Genomic DNA, 24818 nt, shown 5'->3' with positions numbered 1-24818 from the left:
AGCTCCCTACTCAAGGCCTTTGTGTGGGAAATTTAAAAATACACATTTGTCTGCTTAGGGCCTTACTTCTTATATAAATGTAGCCACATTATGAGCTCATCACTAAGGAGTCAGCCCTGTAGCAACACTGTGGGACCACTCCACAGGTTCTCTGCACAGGAAAGGTGAGCAGCTGATGAATGTGCTGGGCTGGGTCACCACCTGAGCACATACAGACTTGCTGCAGGGAGAGAAGAGGCAGTGAAGGAAAGCATGTCCCTGTGCCACCAGCTTGGGTCCAGTGTATGTCCAGCAGATGTGAAGGGAACACGTGCTGTTGTGGCTGAGGGACTTCACAGCTTTTTCATCCATCTCATGGCCATCTCCAGCTTTTCTCTAAAGACTTTTTCTGACCTATCTTACAGCAAAACATGGCACTGCTGCCTCCATCTGTTCTGCAGCCCACCATTAGTACTCCCTTCCTCCATGATTCTTAATGTCCTGAAAAGCTAGTGGTTTTGTGGGGTTTTTTATTAATGTCTTGACTAACCTTAACAGCTGCTGAGTGAATTCAGTTCTTCAGTCACTATCGCCGCCTCCTAGAAGCATTTCCTTTCCACACTTTACTCCTACACACCTTTCCTGCATGGTTTCTATGGCAACATTAATATCTCTCCATCTGCTGTGATTCCCATTATCATGTTTAGCTGCTTGTTATCTCAGTCAAATGCCATTTCCAGGTATAACAAGATCAGTTTGGAAACCAAGCCAAAGCATTTGGTAATTTTTGTATGCAAACCTGTCCTTCATAATTTGATTGCTATGTTTCTATATAAGCTTTGCTTGTGGGATACTAATACTGAGCTGTTCCCATTTCCAGATCTCTTACTTGTATCTGCGCAGTCTAGTTCTGCATCTGCTTCGTAATTTTCAAATGGCATCTTTCCTTCTTGTTGCAGCCTGTGCTGCCTACAGAGTAGGTATATTTGGATTCTGGAAAGTCTTTGTAGGCCTGTTTGCCTGAGATTTCAGATCTGTTTTACAGAAAATTAACTCTTCAGTTGCCACTACTGGTTTTCTTTCAGAAAACTCATTTTTCACTTCTGCTATAGTGTTGTTGCTTTTCCTAAATACCTTTTCCGTGAGATTACAGGAAGTCATAAAGAGTATAGTTAGTTTACAATTGGCTTCTCAGTCTGTTCAGGTTGAATTCCTTAAATTACTTGGAATTACATAGATTTCCATGGGGCTAAAATCCACTCTCATTTTCTGCTGAGCACCTTTTTTGAGAACTAATTTAAGTGTGAAGAAAAAGTTCTTCCTATATAATCCCACAGAACCTGCAGTAGAAAACTCAACTAAATAAAGTGAGTGGAGTTGCTTTGTTTTCTAGATCCCATGAGTCAGTAAAAGCAGACTGCAAGAAGTCCGTGTGGAAGCTGTACGTAGAGTGGACTGTCAGCTCTTAGGGACATAAACTGACATTATTTATTTGTACCTTACATCCTGGAAGAGTTGCTTTGCATTATTACATGCTACTCAGTATAAATGGTTGTTATTTACTACCTGTAACTAAAAATCATTAAGTGTGCAATAATTTAGTGGGTTTATATATATATGTGTGTATATATATATATATATAAACCAATGCAAATCTTTCTAGAATCTTTTTATAGAATATAATTGAGGGAAAGTTTATGTGCAAAAATTTTCCAGTGGAAAGCAAAGAGGCCTATGATATATAAGTAATTTGATGTCCACGAGGCTGACTAGCATAGGGTGAGGGTTATGTATGGTGCTTGCAGTTTGGGTAGAGTTGAAGTGTTTGATTGTTGATAGTCTACAGACCTCATCCAGGGGAAGGTTTCTATGGACATTCACAATAGGTGAGCTCCTCTCAAACACCCAGGCTGAACTTGGAAACCCTTGTTCTAAACTCCAGACCTACTCCAAGCTTAACTCTACCCATGGCTAAACAGGTGAGACAATTACATGTTTGAGTCCTGCAGACATCAGTCCACAAAGTTTGGCAAAAAAAAAAAAACCAGCTTATTTTCAGCTCCTCTTTCCCCAAATTCGGAAGCCTGCATTCCTAGACATGCCAGGGAGCAATGCTATCTGGTCACCACCCCAGGGAGTGCAAAATTCATATTCTGCTTTGCTATCAAGTAGTCACAAGAAAGAAGAGACTCCTTCAACCTTACTTCTCACCAAAGGGATCAGACAAATTAAGGCAGAATATTACCTGTAGCTCTGTATGCCCATATAGGATGAGAACTGTGATGCAGACAGTGCAGGACATCTTAGGAACATGCAGAAAACCCAGTGAAAGAAGAAGGGAGCAATATGCAGAGAAAACTATCCTTCAACCAGCCAAAATTAAAGGTACAGGTAAAAATAAAACAAATCAGACCTGCATAGGGAAGGAAAACAAGACCAAAAGGGTTTTTAGCTGCATGATTACAAATGAAACAAAGGAAAGCATCGCCAGTAATAAGAGCAGGGCAGGTATCTAAAAGCCAAAGGAATATATTGCTTCAGTTTCTATGACAAAGAAAATGTAACCCCAGAGAGCAGAGGCAGCACACTTAATGGGCTAAAGGGCATGGATATGTAAATCACTGCATGCAACACAGCCACAAAACTCAAGAGCTCTTTACCCTTCATTTCTGAAGACTGAATAACCTTCATCACTGAAATCTGTAGGCTTTTTAGAGCAAATGTTAGCCATGAGTAACCAAAAACACTGAGGGAAGCAGAAAATAGATTAAAGTGCAAGCTAGGCATGTTATATGTAGACTACCCCAATATCTTTCTTTGATAAGATGATTGCATTTACGGACAAAGGTAGACTAAGGAAAAGTGATAAATCTTATCAGCCTGGACTTTGGTAAAGCACTTCATTTGGTATTATCTAGCTAATTATTAGTTAAAGTCAAGAAGATGAGTATTAATGTAAATACTATAAAATGCCAAAGGAATAATACTGGGAGTGAAAACTACTGATGGGGCTGATAGCAGAATTATGGGGCTGAAGGAACTGGTTTTACTGAGTAATTTCATTAGGTAGCTCAGCACAAAAAATGATGAGTGGTGTAATGAAATTTGCTAACAGCAAAGTTGGGAGACATTTTCAATAGGGAGGAAACACCACAGGAAGGATTATATGATTTTTATGCCCTAGTAACAGACATGGGATGCAATGTAACAGCATAAAATACAGGGGCATGCACTGAGAGATTGATAACATTTCTGCTGTAGATTAAAATTTATGTACTAAGCATAAACAGAAGAGGAAGAGCCACGTTCCTGATGTAGTTATTAATAAAGTAAATACAGTCTTTTATGTTGAAAGCCACATATTTCCAGGAACAATAAGTAAATACATACAAGGCACTGGGTAAAATTCTGCTGGGGTTTTAGGGCATCATTCAACTTATCAGTGTTCAGCAAGCCTGAATTCATACTGGAATAGGTACAGAGAAGTGCCATCCATTTAATCAGGGGAAAAGAGGGAAGAGAGCATGTCTTACTGAGCTTGGCAAAATGAATAGTGAGAAGGGCTCCAACTCCTTTCTGTGAACAGATTTGGGGTTTAAGGCAGGCAGAGTAGGAAAATAACCACCAGGGGAGAAAAATCATTCACATCTATAGACAGCACTTGTGCTAGAGCAGGTGGGCATAAATTGGATATGAAATAGGGAAAAGGGCTCTCACTGTGAGAGAAATAATGGTCCCAAATAGCTTCTCCTTAGAAGAAGGGGAAAAAAAACCTAACCAATATTAAGATGGAATATGATGAGGCTGGCAGCAAGAACTAGGCCAAGAACCCTAGCTCACCTGGGGAAGGAGAACAGGGGATTAACCCTATCCCATACTTATCTGGTATATCCTAGTCACTCAATTGTATAGAGCATGCAAATACCACCAACCAGTGGCCAAGGAAGCAAAGCGCGCAATAGCTGTATCTATACCTTTGGAGAGCACAGGCTGCTCTTTAATTTGCCCTCAAATCCCTCTCTACAGAACACCCAGCCCCATCTCTCCTCCCTGTCCGTCCTTGGCCTGCCAAGTCTGACATTCCTCAGCCGCATTTTTCAGGGTGTTCAAAGACTGCATTGCTGTTACAGAAAGAGCCACACCTGGGGTAGGAAAAAAAGCTCCTGAGGGCTGCCCTGGCTTTGTGGCACTGACAGTGAGGTTTTTCTGTTTTTGCAGCAGCGGTTAGGCAGAAGAAAACTGTTCAGCTGTGTAATCTCCAGCTACTGACACAGGTGTGACCTATAGGTGCAGGCAATCAGGTGAGCTTGGGTGGGAATGGCCTTCAGAGGGTTGTCTTTATCCTCCCTATTAAGCAGACCTAGCTTTTATGCCTGTTATGTACTAATGACTCACACGTGAGAGGTAGTGCTCATGGGCTAATGTGAAAAGCAAACATTGTGCCTCTGTGGGAAAGGGCAGATCCCTCTCCTTGCCTGATGAAACAACAGTTGTCAGCATCCCCCCAGTATGGCTCTGGGGCTCTGGTATCTGATAAAGGACCCATTTCTTGGGGCCATTCGGTGTCCCCACACAACCCTGCCACTGAGACAGCCTTGATATTCAAACCTGTCAAGTAAAACTGCCTGCACACTGCCCAGAAGTCCTTTGTGCATGAATGGTTTCCCATCCATCTCCATGGAGCAGTGAGTCCGCAAATCCAGAGGGCAGTTCAGCAGTACCACAAGTTATCTATTTCCATGGCCAATTAGTGGAAGATGTATAAGCTAACGTGTGCTCGCAGACCCAGGCTGCATCCTCGGCTCATTACAAGTGCTGCTGTATCCGTGTGCCTGCTCATCCCCTGCCAGTATCACCCCTGCCAGCTTCTGTGCACTGACTAAATGGTTAGTACAACCTCAGTATGGAGGACACATACAGCCATCAGCCCAGAGGCCACCAAACTGATATAGTTCCCCTTTGTAATTAAAAGTTTCCACATTAATTTAGATGAAAGCATTACAGTTTGCAATACTATATAGACTAGGGACACCTGTTTTATGCATTGGCTGTGGAAGCCAGTGCTTCAATGAGTGTGTCCTTTACTTGAGGCCTGGGTACTCACCAGGACAGAACAACAAGCAGAGAAGTTTCAGGGACTGAACAGGGCAAAAAGGATGATGGCTCCTCCTCACCTCCGCAGTACGTCTCCTTCATGGAAGGAGAATAAGTTAAAAGGAAGATAGAGGCACAGAAGAGCAATAGAGCAAGAGAAAGAGCAAATAATGATGAAGAAGTAGCAAACTGGTGGAAATGGCTCTGGAACCGCAGAAAGGCTCTTGTGCATTGCCTGTGCTGAAACTGTGTATGTGGGCAATGCCTCCTCTCACTGAGCTCCCCATCAAGCTTCACATATGGCCAGGGGCCCAGCTACACCTTCCTCTTCAGTAACCTGTGCTGGCCATTTTGTCAAGGTATTTTGTAGAATTTTGCCCTAGTTTGTTATGTCTCCAAGCACTCTCACCACCATCAGGACATAACAAATAGCTGAGCCGATGAAGCTCACAGCAGGCGAGCTGAACATATGTGTACCTCCAGAAACACCCACGGGCTTCTGAAATGCTGGCAGCCAGCTTCCATCTATGAATCATGGGGTCGGGTGTCCTTGTCACATACAGCCAGAAACCTACTGAGCCCAGCTCTGGTGCAAAGGCAGCAGATGTGGTCACTGCTGAGCCTACAGCCTCCTGTAGGGGAAGGGAACTGGAGCACGGCAGGATGAGAGGAAGGAGGAGCACAGGCACAGGTGCAGGAGTGCAGGGGAGGTAGCAAATGCAGCTCTGGCTCAAAAATGAGAGAGAAAGGCTGCTTTGAAGAGGATGTGGGGTCAGCAGAGAGTTGTGAGGTAAAATGTGATAATTTGCAGGGGTTTATGCATGATTAGACCATGTTGGGGAAAAGGAACAACACTTAATTTCCTTCTTTCTTGCAGATAAATTTTACGGGATGCCCCATATTGAAAGTTGTGATATAACCCATAATTTATTATCTGAATTTGTCTCTGCAGATGCACTCATAACCTTTCCCTGGTGTGCTTCTCATCTATCGGAAGCATTTAAGCCATGATGCACCTGTCTGACAGAACATGGGGCCTCCTGATGTTTCTCCCTTCCCCTAAGGGCCCTGCTTTTATCCTTCCCAATCTCTGCCACCTTACCCACCCTGCAGAAACCCCCTGGGCTGCCGGTGGGCGGGAAGGTCTCACACCACGACAAGTGCTGGGCTGCCCTGCCATCCCCGCGCAGGCCCTCAACCCTGTGAATGTTGGAGAAGGTGCCCATCTCCCGGTTCCCTCTTCAGGGCACTAAATGGCAGGGCAGCCACTAGGGGCAAGCACCGCCGCAGGCGGAGCAGGGGGGCAGTACCGGCACTGCCCCCCGGCGCCGCCGCCCGCTCACGCCCGTCCCTCCCGCAGGCGCCGGAGGCCGGGCCGGGAAGGGCGGTGCTGGCAGCTGGGCCGGGCCGAGCCGAGCCGCCGGCAGCAGCGCCGGGCGGCAGGGCAGCCCGCAGCATGTCGCCTCTCCGCGTCTGCATCGTCGGCTCGGGGAACTGGTGAGTGCCGCAGCGCGGGGGACCCTGAGTCCCCCCGCCTCTTCCCTGCTCTCCTCCATTCCCCACTGCTCCCTTTATTCCCATTTCTTTCCTTTTCCCCACCTCCCTGTCGTCCTCCCCCAACCCCCGCAGCGGGCTCACACAGGGACAGCCGGGCCGTACCGCACCGCGGGCCGGCTGCCCCCGGTACTGCTGAGTGCTTCGCAACAGGTCCGGTGCTAAGAGCGGCGGGGCTGGGGGCAGCTGGGGGTCTCCATGGTCCTGAAACCGCGGCCTCGATGCCGACCGTGTCCGTGCCTCAGCCTCCCCGACTCCCTGAGCAGGGACAGCCGCCCCTGGGGGACGCACCAGACAGAGCATGAAAGACATGGGACTCCTGCATCGCTGGGCTGTGTAAGCCATTTAAAGCCTGATGAGAGGCTAGAGATTCACAGGAGGAGCAGAGCTGTGCCTCTGCAGCTATGTATGCTGGTGACTGGGCCCAGGTGATTCAAATTTAAGCATTCAGTAGTAATGCTGTTAGTGTTCCTTTGAAAGAACTAGGACACAGGCTCCATTTAAAGCCATGACTTATTGGCATCTTTCACTTCCATCCCCCTCGGCGTGTCATTTTGCATCTCAGTGCAGATGCAGCCCTGTATAAGCCTTGCGTTCAGGTCCCCCATTTATCCTTATCCACATTCATAAGAATATATTTGCTACTGCTCAGTCCCTTCTAGCCTGGACAGAAGCTCCAGAGCTCCTTGAGTCAGACCCCAGTGAAGGCAGTAAACCCTATTGCACCGGACTTTGCATCTTACTTCTCTTACGGTTTATGTAAACTGAGTACAAACAGACCAACGTCTATGTGCATGCACTTGGGATCAGCAAAGCCAGCCTTCAGGTAGCTCTGGGGATTGTTTTTGTACCAGGCAAGAAAGCCTCTTCAAATTTTTAACATATGTGACAGCTAAATGGAAGCAAATGCCAAGAAAAATCAATAGGTGTGGGAGTGGTTGCTTGTGAACTGCTGAAGACACAGCATACCTAAAGTACAGCTCTTTGCCTTCCTGCCTTGCAAAACCAGTCCATTGCTTTCCAAGCCCCCGCATGCATGCTCTTTCTGATCACAGGCTTTTTGTGCATGACATCTCTCAGACACAGCCCTTGACACGTAACTGCACACCTAAGTCTTCTCTGGGAACCCATCATCACACATCTGCCTTTCGCTGGCCCTGACAGATACAGTCCTGCCCCATGATTTCTGTACGAGCTTTTTTCTGACTGCCGCTTTTAGCATGTCATTCCAGGGTTTGCATCCCTGCACTTTTCCTTCACCTTAACTTAACCGCAGACATCCAAGCCTGTGCAGGCAGCTCACTGTCACTTCCAAGCCCCTGAACTCCCATGACTGTACTCCTGGGAGTCAGCTTTTTACCTTTGGTCAGTCCATAGTGACAGCCTTCATTGTGCTCTTACTCCATCCTCAAGCAAGCAACCCTGCCTTTCCCAAGCTGTCCCCTTGCTGTAAGACATTCTTCAAAACCTCTTGGTTGTCTCCTTTCAGAAGCCATACTTGAGAAAGGAGGAAGTTCGCCTTTTCCACAGGTACCTACAAACTTGAAAAAGGTTATGTCACAGGCATACAGAGACCCCAGCCCATTCAGTACTGTGTAGTTACTCATGCCGCCTGTCTGTCTGGCCTATCTCTTGCTTCCTACCGTATACATAGCCTGTAAATCCTTGGGGAGGAGATAAACATTGTGCTCAGATGTTCAAATCACATCTATTCATAGGCTCTGTGGCAGAACAGGTTGTATTAGCACAACATAGAAAAGCCATGTTTATCTTTGGCAAACATTTTTATTCTTATGTTCCTCCTGAATATTTGGGTGACAGTTCAGATCACTGCTCTTGAGTCTTCCCTGCAGCTCAGAAAAGAGGCTGACAATGCAGTATGTTGCAATAGCTCATGTCGCTGCAGAAGTTCAGCGGGTCACTGGGACTTCCTAAGTCAACACTGCCAGGAGGCTCACGAGTGGTATGGTTAAACAAAGTACTGCACCGCATTTTGCGGTTGCCAGCCAGGTGCAGGAGGGTATGTGTTTACATTAACCGTGGTTCAGTTACCTGTTTTTAAAAACAGATGTATAGTTCACTGACTGGTCTTTCAGAATCCAAAATCTCTCCCAAGCTTCTCAGATTTGCTCGGACTGCAGATTCTCTAGCAAAGCTCCAGCTTGAGCTAGGTTCTTGTCTCCAACATGGACAGATGGCCAGGCTTTTTGCGGAGGTGCGTGGAAGGAAAACAAGAGCCAGTAGTCATAAATTGAACCAGAGGAGGTTCTGACTCAGTGTATGAAGAGAGGAGATAAAAACAACTCTTTGAGAATAATAAAGCATTGGGGCAGGTTGCCCAGAGAGGAGGTGGTTCTTGGAGAGTTTTCAAGACCTGATTGAATAAAGCCCTGGGTAACCCATCTGTACTCACTGTTGTTCCCACTTTGGAGACCTCTGATGGTCCCTTCCAACCTGAGCAATACTATAATTTAAAAAACCTTAGGTGGTTGCCTAAGAAAGAGACTGGAAGAAGACATGATCTTCTTTAAATATCTGAAGAATAAAAACAATATTCCACCTTTCTAATCTAGAAATGGGTTTAAACTGTGGTAAGAAAGACTTAGGCTAAATGTGAGGATGATCTTCCTAATGCTGAGGATAGCAAAGACCTGAGATGGGGTGGATGGGGAAGGGAAGAAACCTGAAACCGTTGAGGTTTTTAAGACCTCCTCAGAAAAACTATTAGGAACAGCAGAAGTTCCTAATACACTCTGAAGTATTTAATGGATTAGCTGCTTTGCAGAGTCCATTAACCTTTATTCTTTACCAGATCTGAGGTATGTCTCAATCACTTTCATATTCATGTATGTAAATAACAGGTTTTATTTGAGTTATTCTATATCAAAGCTTTCTTATTATACTGATAGAAAATCTGCAGATAAAAGCTTTTATTTTCTTAGCAATATGTAAATCACTTCCAACACAAATTAACATAATTGGGAAAAAAGCCCTGATGGGCAGTTTTTACTTACTTAAAAAAAATATCTAAGTGTAGTTCTCTGCTTTCTATTAATCTTCACTAAATTGAGTTTTGGAGAAAATAAAACCATGGTGAAATCTTTATACATTAGCATCCTTGTTTGCATAAGCAACCTTCTTCTGGCAAGCCTGTGTAGTCTACCAAACACCACCTTCATAGGCAAAGCAGTTCTTCCCAAGGCTGGTGACTGAATTTTAAATGGACTAACTAAAACAGAGCATCAGGTTTCGAACTGTTTGAGGGGTTGGTGGTGACTGATCAATGCCTTTTAATCATTAATTTCTTCCTGCCCCAAATCCTCATTCATCTAAAGAGAAACCAAAGGAAAACACTGTTATTTACGGAGCTACCTTTATGCCTGAGATAACTTCACTGATATCTTGTCACTAGGAAAACACTTGGGTGGCAACATTCAAGTGTGGTGGGAATGACAGCTCTGCTAGAAGATCAGATTTATCTACTGAGAGTTGAAAGTTCCATTCAGTATTTGAGAGGTTAGAGCTGCAGTGTATATCTTTCACCAGAAAATCACATGAACTTGGTCATAGCTAGAAAAGTTAGTTTTATGGATAGGCTTGAGTTCTCAGTTCATCACACAGGTTGTGGTGGAAACTCCAGCATAAGCTGTACAATGGATTTAGATCTCAGGTTTATCTGGGGAAAAGAACAACCAACCAAAACCACAACAAAAGCCCAATCAAACAAAAAAACCCTAACCCTTTTCTTTTAATACATTTTTCTCATGCAGAGCACAATTCATCCTCAGTTCAAGCTTTGATTGTGCTTTCTGTAGATAGCAGGGTAAGAGAACCAGAATATAAGTAATTTTATAAATGATACATATGTATGATATGACTGCATGTCTTTTTTTAAAAAAAAAGCAGAACTCTTACAGTAAAGGTTCACCCCTAAAACATTTCCCTAAATGTTTTTAAGGGCTAAAACCAATCATCCCTTAAAAACCAAAACCAACAGCAAAACCCCAAACTAAACAAAAAAAAACCCACAAACAACAGCAAAAAAAAAAAAAAAAAAAAAAAAAAAAAAAGCCAAAACCAACTAATGAAGCAAACAAAAAAGCATTATGGCAGCTCAGGATATAGCATATAGTCAACACTCAGCAAAGTGAAACATGATCTCAGTAGTATTTCTTTATCGTTAAAGATGAAGCCCTTACTCTTTTATTGCTTATTGAGCAATTCAGCCTTCTGCAAACCTCTTATATCAAAAATGTGGTTGAGCCAAGGAGAGCCAGTTACAGCGTGGTTTCCCTTTGAACCGTTGGCAGCACTGACCTACCTGGACTTCCTCTTGGATATGCTGGAGACCTTTACCGGTCCCAGAAAACGTATCACAGCTAAATCCTGTTCATACTGCTCACTGCAGGTGTGCTATAAGTGCGTCAGAGGACAAGAGCATTGCAACTGGAGCTCCTCCTTCAGTCATGGCAGTAAAATGGCCAGTACTCAAAAGATTAAAGTAGCATTAAAATGGAAAGAGGGAACAGAGGAGTAAAAGTAATCAGCCCTCCTCCCCATAAAATTTCAAGATCATTACACAATACTGCCAATATTTTCTGTGGGGTTTTTAATTCTCTCTTGCAACAAAAATAAGTGAATGCTTGCAATGCTACAGTGGTGATGGGGAAATAAAATTAGCATCTGCGCTGAGATTAAAAAATGCTCAGCCTGCCTGAAGAAGAGTAAACTGGATGGTTAAAATATCTTCAGGCTGCAACTATTACAGACCCTGTTATGGTGATAAATAGAACAATAAATAAAGACAAACCATCAGGCTGAAGACTTTATTTTTAAGAAAAGAACAATTTCTGAGGATTTGGCTCTTATAAAAACTCCTAATTGCAACTGTTTGGTTATTGGTAGGAAAGTGGGATGCGCCTATTTTAGATGAGATGTACAAAGACTGTCACAGCAGATTGCTCAGCAGTGCTTTACCGCCTGGGTTGTTCCACTTTGTTCGTCTTCAAAATAAAAAAGAAAATAAATAATTAGCCAGGGATCAAGTGAGATTTTAATTGCAGATACTGTATTTTCAGTGCTGTTGATGGTACATCATACTTCAACCCTATAATCTTTGATACGACTTCAGATCCCTTGGTTACAGTTTTGTTTTTTCTATTTCTACTTTCTGTAGTTTTAAACTGAGGGGGTTTTGATGGAGGGTAGTGGATAAAGCCTTCTGATAAATGTAGCAAGCACCTGAATAGCACAGGCTTTTTTAATGAGTTCTGATATTTAAAACAATTTCTGTTTCCAATTCACAATAAAACTTTTTGTTTTCTATTAATTGTTGGGTTTTTTTTCCTTTTTAAAGGGGATCAGCCATAGCAAGAATCATTGGCCAAAATGTCCAGAAATCCAACAGATTTGATCCTACTGTCAAGATATGGGTATTTGAAGAGATCATTAATGGAAGAAAACTCACAGAAATCATCAACCAGGAACATGAAAATGTTAAATACCTGCCTGGATACAAGATACCCAAAAATGTGGTAAGTTGAAAACAAAAACAACTGAAATACTTTTATTTTGTAAGGGAGACAGCATCTGGCAAAAATAAGGAAGTAATTCATTGCTTCACTCTGGTTTGCCACCTCACTCACTGGAATATAATTCGCTTTTGCGACTTCTTGTCTCGTGTGTCACATGTAACTTCAAACAGCCAACTGTCAGGTGCTGGTAACGCACCATCCTCCTCTGGCAGGAATCAGCAGAACTCTATAGATGGCAGGCAGAGATCTGTCTGCATGGAGCTATTTCAAACCCACAGCATATCCTGGAAAAAAAAAGGGAAAGCTACTGCTCTCCCTTCTAAAAAAGGAATCAACAGCACAGCTAACAGCTGTGGCTTACAAGGGGCTGAATAATGAGCTATTGGCTCATGGGTAATTTCAGGCTAGCAAGACACTGCTATAATTAATAATGCTGTAAATTCCACCAGAAATATAAGGTATTTAATTTTCATGAACATTTAAAATACCGAGTTACGCAATTCTAATTAATCTAATTAAATTAACCAGCTTAGATGATTTACTGCTACTGAAGAAAGCAAGGTGAGGGGTTTTGCCTGTCTGGGATTTTGCCAAATGCCCTTGTTTTGTGAATTAAAGAAAGTAGCACCACATTTCTGGAACAGTTGCAGTGGTAAAAGGAAGTTTAGATGCTGCATGTGGTGGGTCTCCTTGCTTGGAGAGTGGTTGTATTTAGTACTGCATTTAGTGCAGCGATTGCATATTTGCACTCCTGTGGTTTGAACTTGGCACACGGTTCTCCCGGGCTACAATTGACTTATCACTTAGTTTTACAACATTCTAGCAGGTCAACAGGCTTGTCATCACCACTTGAGATCAGCCTCATCCTCTCTACAGCAAAGTCTGAGCCTTCACCAGCACTAAAGCCCGGAGGGACCCTCACATCTTAATCTCTTACTGAGGGAAAAAACAACCAAACCCAACTAATTTTTAACTTGCATTGTTCTACAGCATTTTGGAGAGAGCAGCACAGCCTGTACAGCACTACCAGCCTTTGCCCCACTCCCACTTTGCTGTTACCCTGGAGAAGCAGCCTTGCTGGCAGCAGTTCTGGTTCTCCCACTAGGAATCCTCTTGCTCTAATGCTGTGTGTTCCAAGGCTGCTCCCAAGAGTGATGTTTTGCCTAACTGTAAACTGCTTGTGATAGCAGGCTCAAAATCACCTGCCATTGCCTTTGCAGCCTGGTTTAAACTGTTCTGAGTAATGCTAACTTCAGAGGAAGATACAGCTTTCTAGTTATTAAGCATGCTGTATAGGATTTTGTAACTATTGGTCAATATTAGTATATATTTAAAACAAAGACACATATATAACCCCCAAAGATTATGCTAATCTCTGCTTTTTATATAGTTTATTCCTGACTAAAACTCAGCTGGTGATGTGTGGAAACTAAAGACTGCCAGAAGAGGCTCTTTCTCACCATCCCAGTTTGTCCCTGTGCTCCTGGTACTACCATTCATTCCAAAAGAACCACATACTGTTGCTCAGAAACTGCCTGAAGGAGCTGAACCAGCAAAAGGGCTTCCCAGGATGTTGCAAGTTTAGAAAGTATAGTGTCTTCCCCAGATTATCCACACAGGGCTGGGATAAATAATTAAAAAAAAAAATAATTAAAAATCCAAATCTAAAATAGTCTGCTTTGGATATTTCAGAAGAGATCTGTAACTGCTCAAGTGAAAAGCTAGCAGCTGTTCAAATTAAGGCCGTTTTTGCAACACATCTGCAAAGGCATCAGCACATTGTTATCTTGTGAGGTATGAGGATTCCTACCTGGGCTCATTTTGGTTGTCACTCTTGTCCCAGGTGGCTGTACCAGACGTGGTTGAAGCAACAAGTTGGGCAGATATTTTAGTGTTTGTTCTGCCACACCAATTTATTGGACGAATCTGTGAGCAGGTTGCAGACCACATAAAGCCCGGGACATTTGGGATTTCCCTGATCAAGGTAAGTTGTCATCTCCACAAGACTCCACCTGTATGGAGTAAATAAATAGCTTCAACTTAAGGATAAGAGCTCCAGCCCTCAGCTGCATGCTCTGCATAAAAAGAAGCCTTTCTTTCTGCAGGAGTTAAAACTTACCCAGCCTCTGCCAACCCTTCTGGTGCCCATGAGAGGAAAGGATGGGGCAACCTAGCCAGGCTAAGAGCATCTGTCTTTGCCAGCCATCTTTAGCCTGGATAAATTCCCACTCGGACCAGCATGGAGGTGCAAATGGACAGAGAGAGGACTGTGCAAGCTGGTGCTGCTGCCAATAAAAATACTCAGACTACAGCCTCAATTAACTCTTAACTGGAAAGAGCGCTGGGTCAAAGTGCCACTTCCAAGTACATGCTAAAGTTGTTCTTGGCAGCATTAAAATGGTACAATAGCAACAAACGATGTTGCAGAACTGAGACCATTTCAATCTGGCATGAACTGAGGAATCTCTTTTTAAGGTTAGAGGCACCAGATTATGAGAATCTTAAAAGGAATTAATATTTTAAGAGAATCTCAAACTGAAAGCCAGAGGCAAAGCATAGGATTACAATCTACCTCTTCTTTCGATTACAGAAAATATACAATTTAAAACTGTCATGAAAGAAATGTAATTCAGGTTTTCAGACTGCAATACCAGCTCTTTCCCTCCCCACTTTGTTCCCCTATAGAAATTATCTCACAAGAAGCAGTACGCAGAGGAGAGGAGGTGGGGAAGGAAGGAAATTCCTGCAAATTTACTTGTTTCTTTAGCTTAAAAAAACAAACCCAAACAAGACATTTCAGTATACTCTGTAATAACAATGAGGCACTCACATTAATACTTGGATCTTGCAAAAACTCCACTGGTTAGAGGCTTAATTTAAAAGTCTGGTTCTGTACTACAGAAATTAAACACAAAGGAATAATACAGCATTAAAGAAGGCAGTACTGGATGTGAGGCTTCTTGCAGGGTTACCTCACTGTTGCTTTCTTTTCCCTGAACTTGCCTTGAGTTTGCAGTTATCAAAGTACAAACTGAGAACATTCGGGTCAATGACTAATGCCAGTAAATATAAGACCCAGTTGAAATCAGAGAGCCGCAGGCAATAGGACACTTTCTGCTTTACCAGTGCTCCACTGCTGTCATTTTCTTATTGTAACAATTTGGCTTTGACTATCGCCTTTCATTCAGGGGATTGATGAGGGTCCCGAAGGCCTGCAGCTCATATCTGACCTCATTCGAGAGAAACTGAAAATAGAAATCAGCGTGCTTATGGGGGCCAACATAGCCAAAGAAGTGGCTGACGAGAAGTTCTGTGAAACCACCATTGGTAACTATTGCAAAGAGCAAATCAGAGCTGCTGACTGCAATTCAACATCACCTGTGGCTTGGCAACAGGGGTAACCTCTGGAGAAAGCAGGGGGATGTGATGGGTCCCAGGTGGTTCCCAAGAGGCACAGTACATGTTGAGCTCATTCAGAGAGGCAGAATTATTTCCAGGGAGTTTGGTGCTGGCAGGATCAGATCCAAACTGACAGCAAGTTTCAGTGCTGAGAGCTAATTTAATCCCTTAAAAAATTACAGCTTAATCCTGTTTCTGTGGGAGTTGGCAAGAGCCACCTTTTGTGTCTGTACAGCTCAACACTGAGTACATCAGCAGTTGATACGCTATACAGTCTAGACAGAGAAGTGTAATCAGAAGCTTATATGTGCTCATGCTCCCTGAGGTGTGTTTCTCCATCTTTAAAATTCTTTGTTTTTTAAAAAAAACGAAACAAACACCAAACCAAACCCCCAGTAACATTCTGTTCCTCCCTCCCATTCTGTCTGCTTGCCAAGACATAGCCTCAGATCCTCCCAGCACTGGGTCTGACCTGATTTGGAAAGTTTATACAGCAGTTTTTAAAACCCATTGATTTTTAAAGTCGGTCAAATTAAAGTTACATAGATCCACAGCTAGGGAAAGAAAATAAAAGTAGCAATACTGCTCCTTTGCTTGTGAATTTTACAGTGATAGTGAAAACCTGGGCATTTCTTGTGGGCAGTAAAATTTCTAGTAAAATTCCCTGCTGAGCATCCCCTGAAGGAAACTGAGCTACCTGTATAAAAATTACGTGAAACTCCATTCAGAAATCTTTGCCCAGATGCCTGCAGGCTGTCTGGATAAAGTCAGACCCTAGCCCCTTTACTGCCGAGGGCTCTCTTTCAACACCCAGGGTGAGCACTGTAATGACATTATACATGACCTCCACAGAATTGTCTACCAAAATGTTCCAGCAGTGCCAACATTCAACTTCATTATCTGTGGATCTCCCTGTAATTGGGAGCATTAATCATTTGCACCCCATAATAATATTTAGCAATTACACCTGCTTACGTTTTTAAAGCAGAAATTCTACTGTTGTGCTATACAAAGTGATTTGTAAATCTCACCTTTTGCATGGTTTATGGTGATACAAGATTTCTCAGGCAGAAGGTTGTGTTAGGGGCTATCTACTTATAAAGTCTTTAAATTTGGTCAATGCCGTGTGACGTGCATACGTTTAACACTGGCTCCCAGCAGCCATGAGCTGCTGTCACACAAATGTCTTATTTAGTAACACTCAGTTACTGGGACAACAAATCTGAAGAGACCCCTGGGACCTTATTTCTGGTTTCAGTTAATTGTGCTGAAACACTGCAAACTCACTCTGTCACCTTACTTCCCACAGGCTGCAAAAATGAAAAACAAGGGGAAATCTTTAAAGAATTAATGCAGACCCCCAATTTCAGGATTACCGTGGTGCTTGACTCTGATACAGTGGAGATCTGCGGAGCCTTAAAAGTGAGTGATTTCAAAACAAAATGTTCTTATTAAGGCCAAATTCTGCCTTCACCTGAGTCTTCTGTAAGGCACAGGGTCTAATACGAGGTACCACTGCGTGACTGAGTGAGCACAGATGTGTAGTTCATGTGCCAGTTTTCTAACTTGTAAAGAAGGGAAAATTTACTTAAAAATATAACTGCTGGCAAAGTATTTCCAAATAGTTGTATTTTTACTTTCATTTTATCAGAGGCACCTCTGCTGCTGAGGGCAGAATTTAGTCCATATATATTCTTGTCTGCACATTGTAAGCACATGAAATAGACTCTTACTACATATAGTAGCTCCCACTAATAACTTGTTTCCATGGTTCAAGTAGTAACTTGCTAGAAGGTTTGCATCAGAAGCAAAGCTCTGAGCTGGCAGCACATCTGTGTGGCATCCACCAATGCCCACCTCGAGATCCCAGGCTGGACCAGAAATGATAACAAAATCACCAAATTTGCAATGAGGCAGCACATTCGAAGTTTGATTTTAAATGTGCTGAAGGTGACTACAGCTTGTGATCCTTTGTACTTTTTTATACATCCAATGATTTTTACTTCAGTAATTCACCTTTCCTTAGAGAAGTGGGGGAGGTTAGGAAACAATTGGTCCTGTTTAACCTTATGTACAAGAAGAAAATTTTCTTTACATACAAACTCAAATATCCTCTGATTTTGCTTTTGGCCACAGACTGGAAGAGAGGTTGTTTCCGCTTTGTGGGAAATCTTTGTTCTTCTTGAGATCATTGCTTTGGCATTGCCTTTGCTAAAGATAAAAAGTTAGCACTGAGGCACATGCATGTCTGGTGCAAACGCTTCAAACACTTCAATGGCAGTGCAAGGTGACATATTACTCATACAGAGTGAACTACATTTATTTAAGGACTTATTTAGGGCTGGCATTGGAAGGTGGAAAGGGGGTGTGCAGGACAATGGTAAAGAATTGTGAAGATGTTTAGGATCCCAAAAGATTTGTTTAGAGCTGTAGAAAAGGGCAATTCTACTGACTGTTTTTACATGTAAAGCCCAGATTTGATCTTCTGCAGCATCTGTATGTAGAACCCATGCCTGTCTAAGTTAGAGGCCCACAAAAACTTAGAAAGGCATGACTCCATGTGGGATATTTAAACTAATTAAAACAGAAAGGTCAGTGCATCCCAACTTGGAAGTAGCAGAAAATCAAAACATTAATTGCATACACACTGCATGATTGCAGCATATTAAACAAGATGCTTTGATTTTTGCCCATGAGAATAACAGCAGATACTTCCAAGAAATCCCCTAGTATTCCACCTACTTTTATTCAACAGTAATGGCTGTCTACCTTCTTCATAAGATAAGCTCATGGCCATTGGAAATTGCAGACAGATTTGTGGGATTTTCTTAAAGCTCAGTGCACGCTGATAAACTACACATCTTGTCTGACTATTTTATTTCCTTTCTTCCTCTGTATTTCACAATGAACTGGTTGTAGAACATCGTGGCAGTGGGAGCTGGGTTCTGCGATGGACTGGGTTTTGGCGATAATACAAAGGCGGCAGTGATACGCTTGGGCCTTATGGAAATGGTGGCCTTTGCCAAGATGTTCTGCAGGGGACCGGTATCAATAGCCACTTTTCTGGAAAGCTGCGGGGTTGCTGATCTAATCACTACCTGCTACGGGGGACGCAACAGAAGAGTAGCAGAAGCCTTTGCTCGCACAGGAAAAGTAAGGAAGATTTTGAAATATTTTACACTAATACATGAAGAAATCCCTCTGTGTTTTACGAAGGCATCATTGGCCATTTACCTTCTCAGTAGCTGCTGGTATTGCAGAAGTATCCCCTGTGATCCAAGTAACTGGTCTCCTCTCTTCTAGTCCATTCAGGAACTGGAAAATGAGATGCTGAATGGACAAAAGCTGCAAGGTCCTCAGACCTCAGCTGAAGTCTACAAGATTCTGAAACAGAAAAATATGCTCGATAAGTAAGTGCTTTGATTTAGAAACCCCAACTGAACCAACAACAAATTATGAGTGATTCACAACCTCCTTAACGGTACTCCTCAACAGTACTGCTGTTTAATTACCTTGCTCATTTCTGCAACAACTGCTGTCTACATCTTGGGCCACCATTAGAGCTCCTCATTGCCATGGTCAGTAGAATGGGGTGAAGGCTAAACAGCATTAGAAGAAACAAGCCACATACATGTAGGTAAAAAAAGAAATAATAATCCAAAGGAGCTACCCAGACATCCTCATTCCCCTAGACAAGGCTGAAGACCATAGGAGTCAGCTTGCAAACATGATCTATGGGTCAAAGGGTATCTTGCTCTTAGTATATCAGCATTACAGCTTGTGGCAATACTGCTCTCAGTGCAAATATTAATGAGGTTCTCTCAGTATAAAATTTGGGAGCATACTCCTAATAAAACTTTTTGCATGCATTGAGTAGGTAATATGTGCTGCTATCGATGCTTTAGTGTCACAAATAATGCTGAGATAAAAAAGTACCTATAATTATTTGGGATTATAAAAGATTGCTTGTGATTTTAAACCTTTGTCTCAGTTTACGTACTAGAAAAGCTAAACTTCCTTTCATCCCATTCCCTCTCATACATGAGCAGTACCGAGAGGTCAAACACCACTAAAGGGTACTTAAACCCCCTCCAATTATTAGAATTAGATACAGAAAATCAAAGTGGCATTATCTTTCAAAAATGAGAAAATAAAAGCTCTTTTTGACAGGATATGAACTTTAAATCAAACTTGATCTAACAAGTAGCCTATAATTGCACTTAGTTACATATATGGCTCCAAGTCATGCAGCAGGCTCATATTTTACCACATAATGACTAAGACAGCTTGGAAAAGGGAAAGAACCTTTTAGCCAGGAAAAGAAAATTGTTAGACATTTTCATTCTTTTTAGGCTTTTAGACCTGCATAATGAATGCAAGTAATACCTGAGTTCTGTACACAGGAGGAAAAAGAGGATATGCAATTCAAGGGGTTTTGTTTAATAAAAAATACTGGATAAGCATTTTGTCTCTAAAACAGCTCTTTCTGCTGTCACTCTCCAAAAATTGCCCCTAGTTCCTCTTAATTGCCCTGTAGAGTCTAGAGTCTTCCAGTAAAGGCACCTCTGAGTTAAAATTACATTGTAAAGAGAGAGAAAAAAGCGAGTGGGCTTTTTTTTTTCCTTCCCATTATAAACTGAACAGAAATGTTTATATATACCAACTTTTAAAACTATTTTCATTGCAATGCACTCCTTTTAGGTTTCCATTATTTACAACCATCTATAAGATCTGCTACGAGGGTCTACTGATTCAGGATTTCATCGCGTGCCTGCAGAACCACCCAGAGCACCTTTAGAGATCCCCTCTCCTCACCTGGTTGCAGTCTCATCTTCCCAGGACTTCTGTCAACTCCACGGCGAATAAAGTAGAGGAATAGGCTGTGTGGCAGTGCTTGCTGTAAAAGCAACAAAGAATGTATTTACGTATCCCCATTGTGGGGGTAAAAACTGCCTTTAAGTTTAATGCTATACCCAACAGGAAATGAATGTAAAATTTAACAGTATTTGAGTTACTAATGTGGCATTTCCTACACTTACCTTCTTGTCAATTGAAAACAGTTCCCATTGTAAGGAACTCAGTCCAGCTCATGTGAAGATCTACATTTTGCCTACTAATATTGCTTACAGAAGAGCACAAGATCCAGAAGAACTGAAGGACTCATCCAAACAGACAAGCTACAGTACAAAAAAAGGTCTGACAGCAGCAAAACGCAATCACACGGGCAAATGTTGAGTTCCCGTAATTCCCCTCAAGCACAAACAACATTTTATACTTTGTGTCATTTATTCCTTCCTGGATTTCATTTCCCAGTGTAGGCTTTTTTTGAAAACTGTGCATCACCACTGTGTTCAGACCCACATGAATGTTCAGCTGATGTAGATATAAAACAGCTTTAGGGGCTGGGCAAAGGAGAGAAGAGGGTTTTCTTGCAGGGAAATGTTTGCTTCATTCAGGAGACTAAGAAATCTCATCAGTAGCCTGACCTTTGTTAAACTTATTGTACTCCATTGAAACACAGATAAAACAGTGGGAATAACCAAATACATTTGTGTTAGGGTCAGGATTTCTCAGCAAGTCATTGTCATAAATTGGTAGAAGCTGGGAGGGAAGAAGTGGAGGTTGAGAGGGAGGGTGTATGCACAACCCAGCCTGCAGCTTGTGCAGTGCTGCTGTTCTGAAGACACAACCAGTAACAGTGAACCCCCCCATGATACTTGACTTTTTATACATGCATGAAAATGACCGCTGCAGACGCACAGAAATGCTGTAAAGCTTGCATCTGACGCTGGGTTGCGTTTTAACTCTGCTGGGAAGCACCACCGGGCTGATACCAGCACAGCTTCCCACATTGTCCCAGGCTGAGGAATAATGCCTGACCCTGCTGTAGCTTAAGCACCCCATCTCACAGCTGGGGAGAGGGGATCTCTCTCCCCTCCTGAATTTTAAACACACTGGTTCATAGAGCAGGGGTTTTGTTTTGCTACTGCTAGCGCTGATTTTAGAACATTAAACATTTTTAAACCTCATAGCTGCACTTGGGTAACTTTACATACCTGGTGTTTTTCACAGTTAAAGCCATCTATAGAATGAACAGTGGCACATTTTATAAGCTTTGATACCCTTTTAAAAGAGTCCTATTTTGAGACAAGTCAAACAAAAAGGAAGAGTAACCTACTTATGCTTTGCTTTATCCAATTTTCCAGAACAGCAGAAAGGAAGGCAAGCGGGGTTTTTTAATCTCTCTATGTATTTGCTGACATATTGCTTAGGGGAAAGAGAAAAAGCAAAAAAAAAAAGCTAGATTATAAAATCATCTTTACTCTGCATTTTAGAGGAGTGTTGTTATCTCTTGCACGTTTATCAGAGTAATATATATAAATGTACTGTAATTATAAATCTGTTGTACAAAGCTCAGTCTGCCAGCCAGCTCGGGTACCAGAAAGTGCAGCGGCACTGATCGCTGCTGCAGAGCAGTGAAGGCAGCTCTGTATCTGGTCGCAGCCACCAGAGACAACACCACCATTCCTTCTGCTGAATTGGGAACCATAGCCAAGTTCTTCATGCAAAACTGGGAATGGTGACCTCTCATTCCAAGTTGATAAAGACTTGAATATTGCATAATGTTTAAGCATCAAATACACAGAAATGGGATAGAGAATTCAGGAACCTCCCCTCTTCTACAGCAGGCTGAACTTCTGATAAGTCATGTACGAGCTAATAACAACACAGAACATTTCAAATGTAAAGTGTATCAAATAATGGTTTAATAAAGTGATCGTTATGCAGACTTAATGTCATTTCATGTTTCAAAATTCGCTCAAAAATGACTGTTGCAGTAGTGGTCCTCTATTGTGTTTATTCCTGTGGTTAATAATCATCAGCTTAAATGAAAGCACAAGAAGAATCAATTTTCTAAAGACATTTTATTGATGAACATTTTTCCCTTCTCTTGAATGATATACATTTTTTAAACAATAAAATAAGGAAATATTGACTCCATAAATAACAAAAATTAGCCCTTATATCTCAATCCCATCAAAATCTATGTAAAATAGTTTGTTCTGTATTTACATTCTGTACTAAAATAGGAAACACATGTTCAAGGTCAGCCAGTTCTCTCATGACAGTTGTTTTATCTCCAAGCTAAGCTTCACATTAAAAAGGCAACATTTGTGTTTTGGAAGTCTGGTAGTATAAGATCACATTATTCAGCTTACAAATAGACCCAAATCCTGAAGACTGTTACATCTTGCAGGGGAAAGACCGTGACCTGCTCAGCCAGCTGAAAGTCACACCTAGGAAGTCCTCTGTAATTAACCTACGTGCAAAGTCATGACAGTCTCCCACGATCTCAACTTGTTTCAAGGGCAATGGGTTTCCAGCTTTTCAGTGTGATTTCACTTGCTGCATGCTCCTCATCATAATTATTTGGAATGTTAGAAAAATGTCTTCCTAAAATATGACTTGCCTCTACTTCTAATTGAGCCACTACAGATTGGAACTACAGGGGTAAAGAAAAAGGACTGCAAGACTAATTTACTTCCATGAGCAAACACGGAGTGTTTTAAAAAACTAAACCTGTGGGCATTACACACTGAACATGTTTCTGCTACAGACAAGGTAACTCCTTCACCTCTGAGCACCATCTCCAGGGCTCGTGCTGCCCCACCTGCACTGGTGAACACACAAAGGAGTGTTTGGGCTGTATTTCAGAGTTTTCACACATCAGAGATGCATTAGGATGGACTTGCCACAATGGGGGTCAGGACGCCTAAAGTAGCTGCTTGCAAGCTTTGTATTTATTCAAAGCCAATATCGGCTTTTACAGGGCAAGCTATGCTTAAGGCTACATAACTGATTAGTTTAAGCTACAGTTGCAGCTGTGTTCTACAGTCAGAAATGGCTTATGCTTCCTACTGTATTTATTTTGCTCTTAAAAACCTGAGATGTGTTTTTACTTCATTTTAAGATTTGGAAGCTCACAGCAGTCTACAAGCTTAAGTCAAACAGAACTGAGGTAGTCAGTTTTACTCAAATACGCTTCTTGACAGTCACCAATTCACTCTCACTTTAACTTGAACTCAACACATCTCTTGGCAGTTCCAACATGGCTACAGCTGCTATTGCACTGACAGGACAGAAAGTGTTGGATTTTGCTGGCTAAAGCACCTTCCTTGCCTGACTCCCCAAAGCCACATCCAGTTCTGCAGTTCACAGCCAGTTGATGGGCTGCACATCAAGGAGTTATGACTGATATTTCAGATTATTAAGGCAGTAATAGTTTTACTTCACTGATGCAGCTACTCAGCTAAGCCAGGTGAACCTGACTGTAAGAGCTCTGACAGGCAGGCAGGTAGGTTTTCCCCTGAGGGTGCAACACACTTAGGCCTCTTCCTTTAGAGCATGCATACAATTCAGAAGTAGGTGAGCACTGAGTTTTTGAACCATCTCCCAGTAATTCTCATGAAGAGAGAATAAAAGAAAAACCCTCAAGATAAACAACTGTGTTGAAGACAAAAAAAAAATTCAATTAAATACGACAAATTTCACACTTACACAGACAGGAGACCAGCATATCAAATACTGAGCACAATAAATTAACACCAGTAAAAAAGTTTAACAGTTATAAAGTTAACCAGAAAGTTCAGACAGTGCAAATATTTCACAGTAAGAAAAAATAAGCAATAATTTCTTTTCAAGTATCAAAAGCATTGTTTTTTTGAGTGATACCATTTAAACTGTATTATTGCACAACAGACAAAAAAATACAACATCAACCTCTGGGACCTAAGATGTATTCTCAAACCTTTCTGTTTTCAAGGAATCAATTGACACTGACTGCTGATTGTGCATATATTAAAATAATCAGTGTTCACTTATTAATCTGAGTGTTTCTTAATTGGAATTTGTACATATTTAAAGCATGTGATTTTTAATTTGTATTGCTTCTCAGAAACACCTACTTAAGGCTAGCCTAGGCCTTGTATAATTCAAAGCACACTTAACCTGCAGTTAAGAAGGGGAACTAGCCCAGTGCAAGGTACTCTCTTGACTGTGATGCCTTCAGACAGTTTTAGGTTGCAGCTTACTCACCTCAGTGGTGTTGTAAGAGTTTCTTTAAATAAAAAACCCAAACAGGATTATTTGCTATACATTATAGAGTCAGAAACAAATACAAACATCCTTACAAGTGTTCTATAGAGCAGCTGTCCTTAGGTAGACAGATTTTGCTCCTTTACTTCCTCTTACATATTT

The 24818-nt window shown here is 42.0% G+C and overlaps 1 protein-coding gene across 1 annotated transcript; it reads left to right on the top strand.

Annotated features, from left to right (window-relative positions):
- The first annotated feature begins 6433 nt into the window (after positions 1-6433).
- LOC133221273 (glycerol-3-phosphate dehydrogenase [NAD(+)], cytoplasmic-like) lies at positions 6434-24446 on the top strand. The gene is made up of 8 exons (XM_061369994.1): positions 6434-6570; positions 11984-12161; positions 14005-14145; positions 15350-15488; positions 16870-16982; positions 18480-18713; positions 18864-18970; positions 20262-24446. Exons 1-8 carry the CDS (start codon positions 6530-6532, stop codon positions 20356-20358), a joined length of 1050 nt encoding a protein of 349 aa, XP_061225978.1. The 5' UTR covers positions 6434-6529; the 3' UTR covers positions 20359-24446.
- Positions 24447-24818: the final 372 nt, after the last annotated feature.

The sequence above is a fragment of the Neopsephotus bourkii genome, unplaced genomic scaffold (assembly GCF_033783945.1).
Source record: "Neopsephotus bourkii isolate Nb327-2 ecotype Australia unplaced genomic scaffold, CSIRO-AGI_Nbou_v1 NB_1526, whole genome shotgun sequence".
Taxonomy (NCBI): domain Eukaryota; kingdom Metazoa; phylum Chordata; class Aves; order Psittaciformes; family Psittacidae; genus Neopsephotus; species Neopsephotus bourkii.
This window is presented reverse-complemented; position numbering and strand designations above follow the sequence as displayed.

Bases quoted from the DNA above. Each gene is read 5' to 3' on its own strand.
- LOC133221273 (XM_061369994.1), top strand. From the start codon at position 6,530: ATGTCGCCTCTCCGCGTCTGCATCGTCGGCTCGGGGAACTG. The intron at 6,571-11,983 runs GTGAGTGCCGCA...TCCTTTTTAAAG, and splicing joins ATCGTCGGCTCGGGGAACTG to GGGATCAGCCATAGCAAGAA. The intron at 18,714-18,863 runs GTAAGGAAGATT...CCTCTCTTCTAG, and splicing joins CCTTTGCTCGCACAGGAAAA to TCCATTCAGGAACTGGAAAA.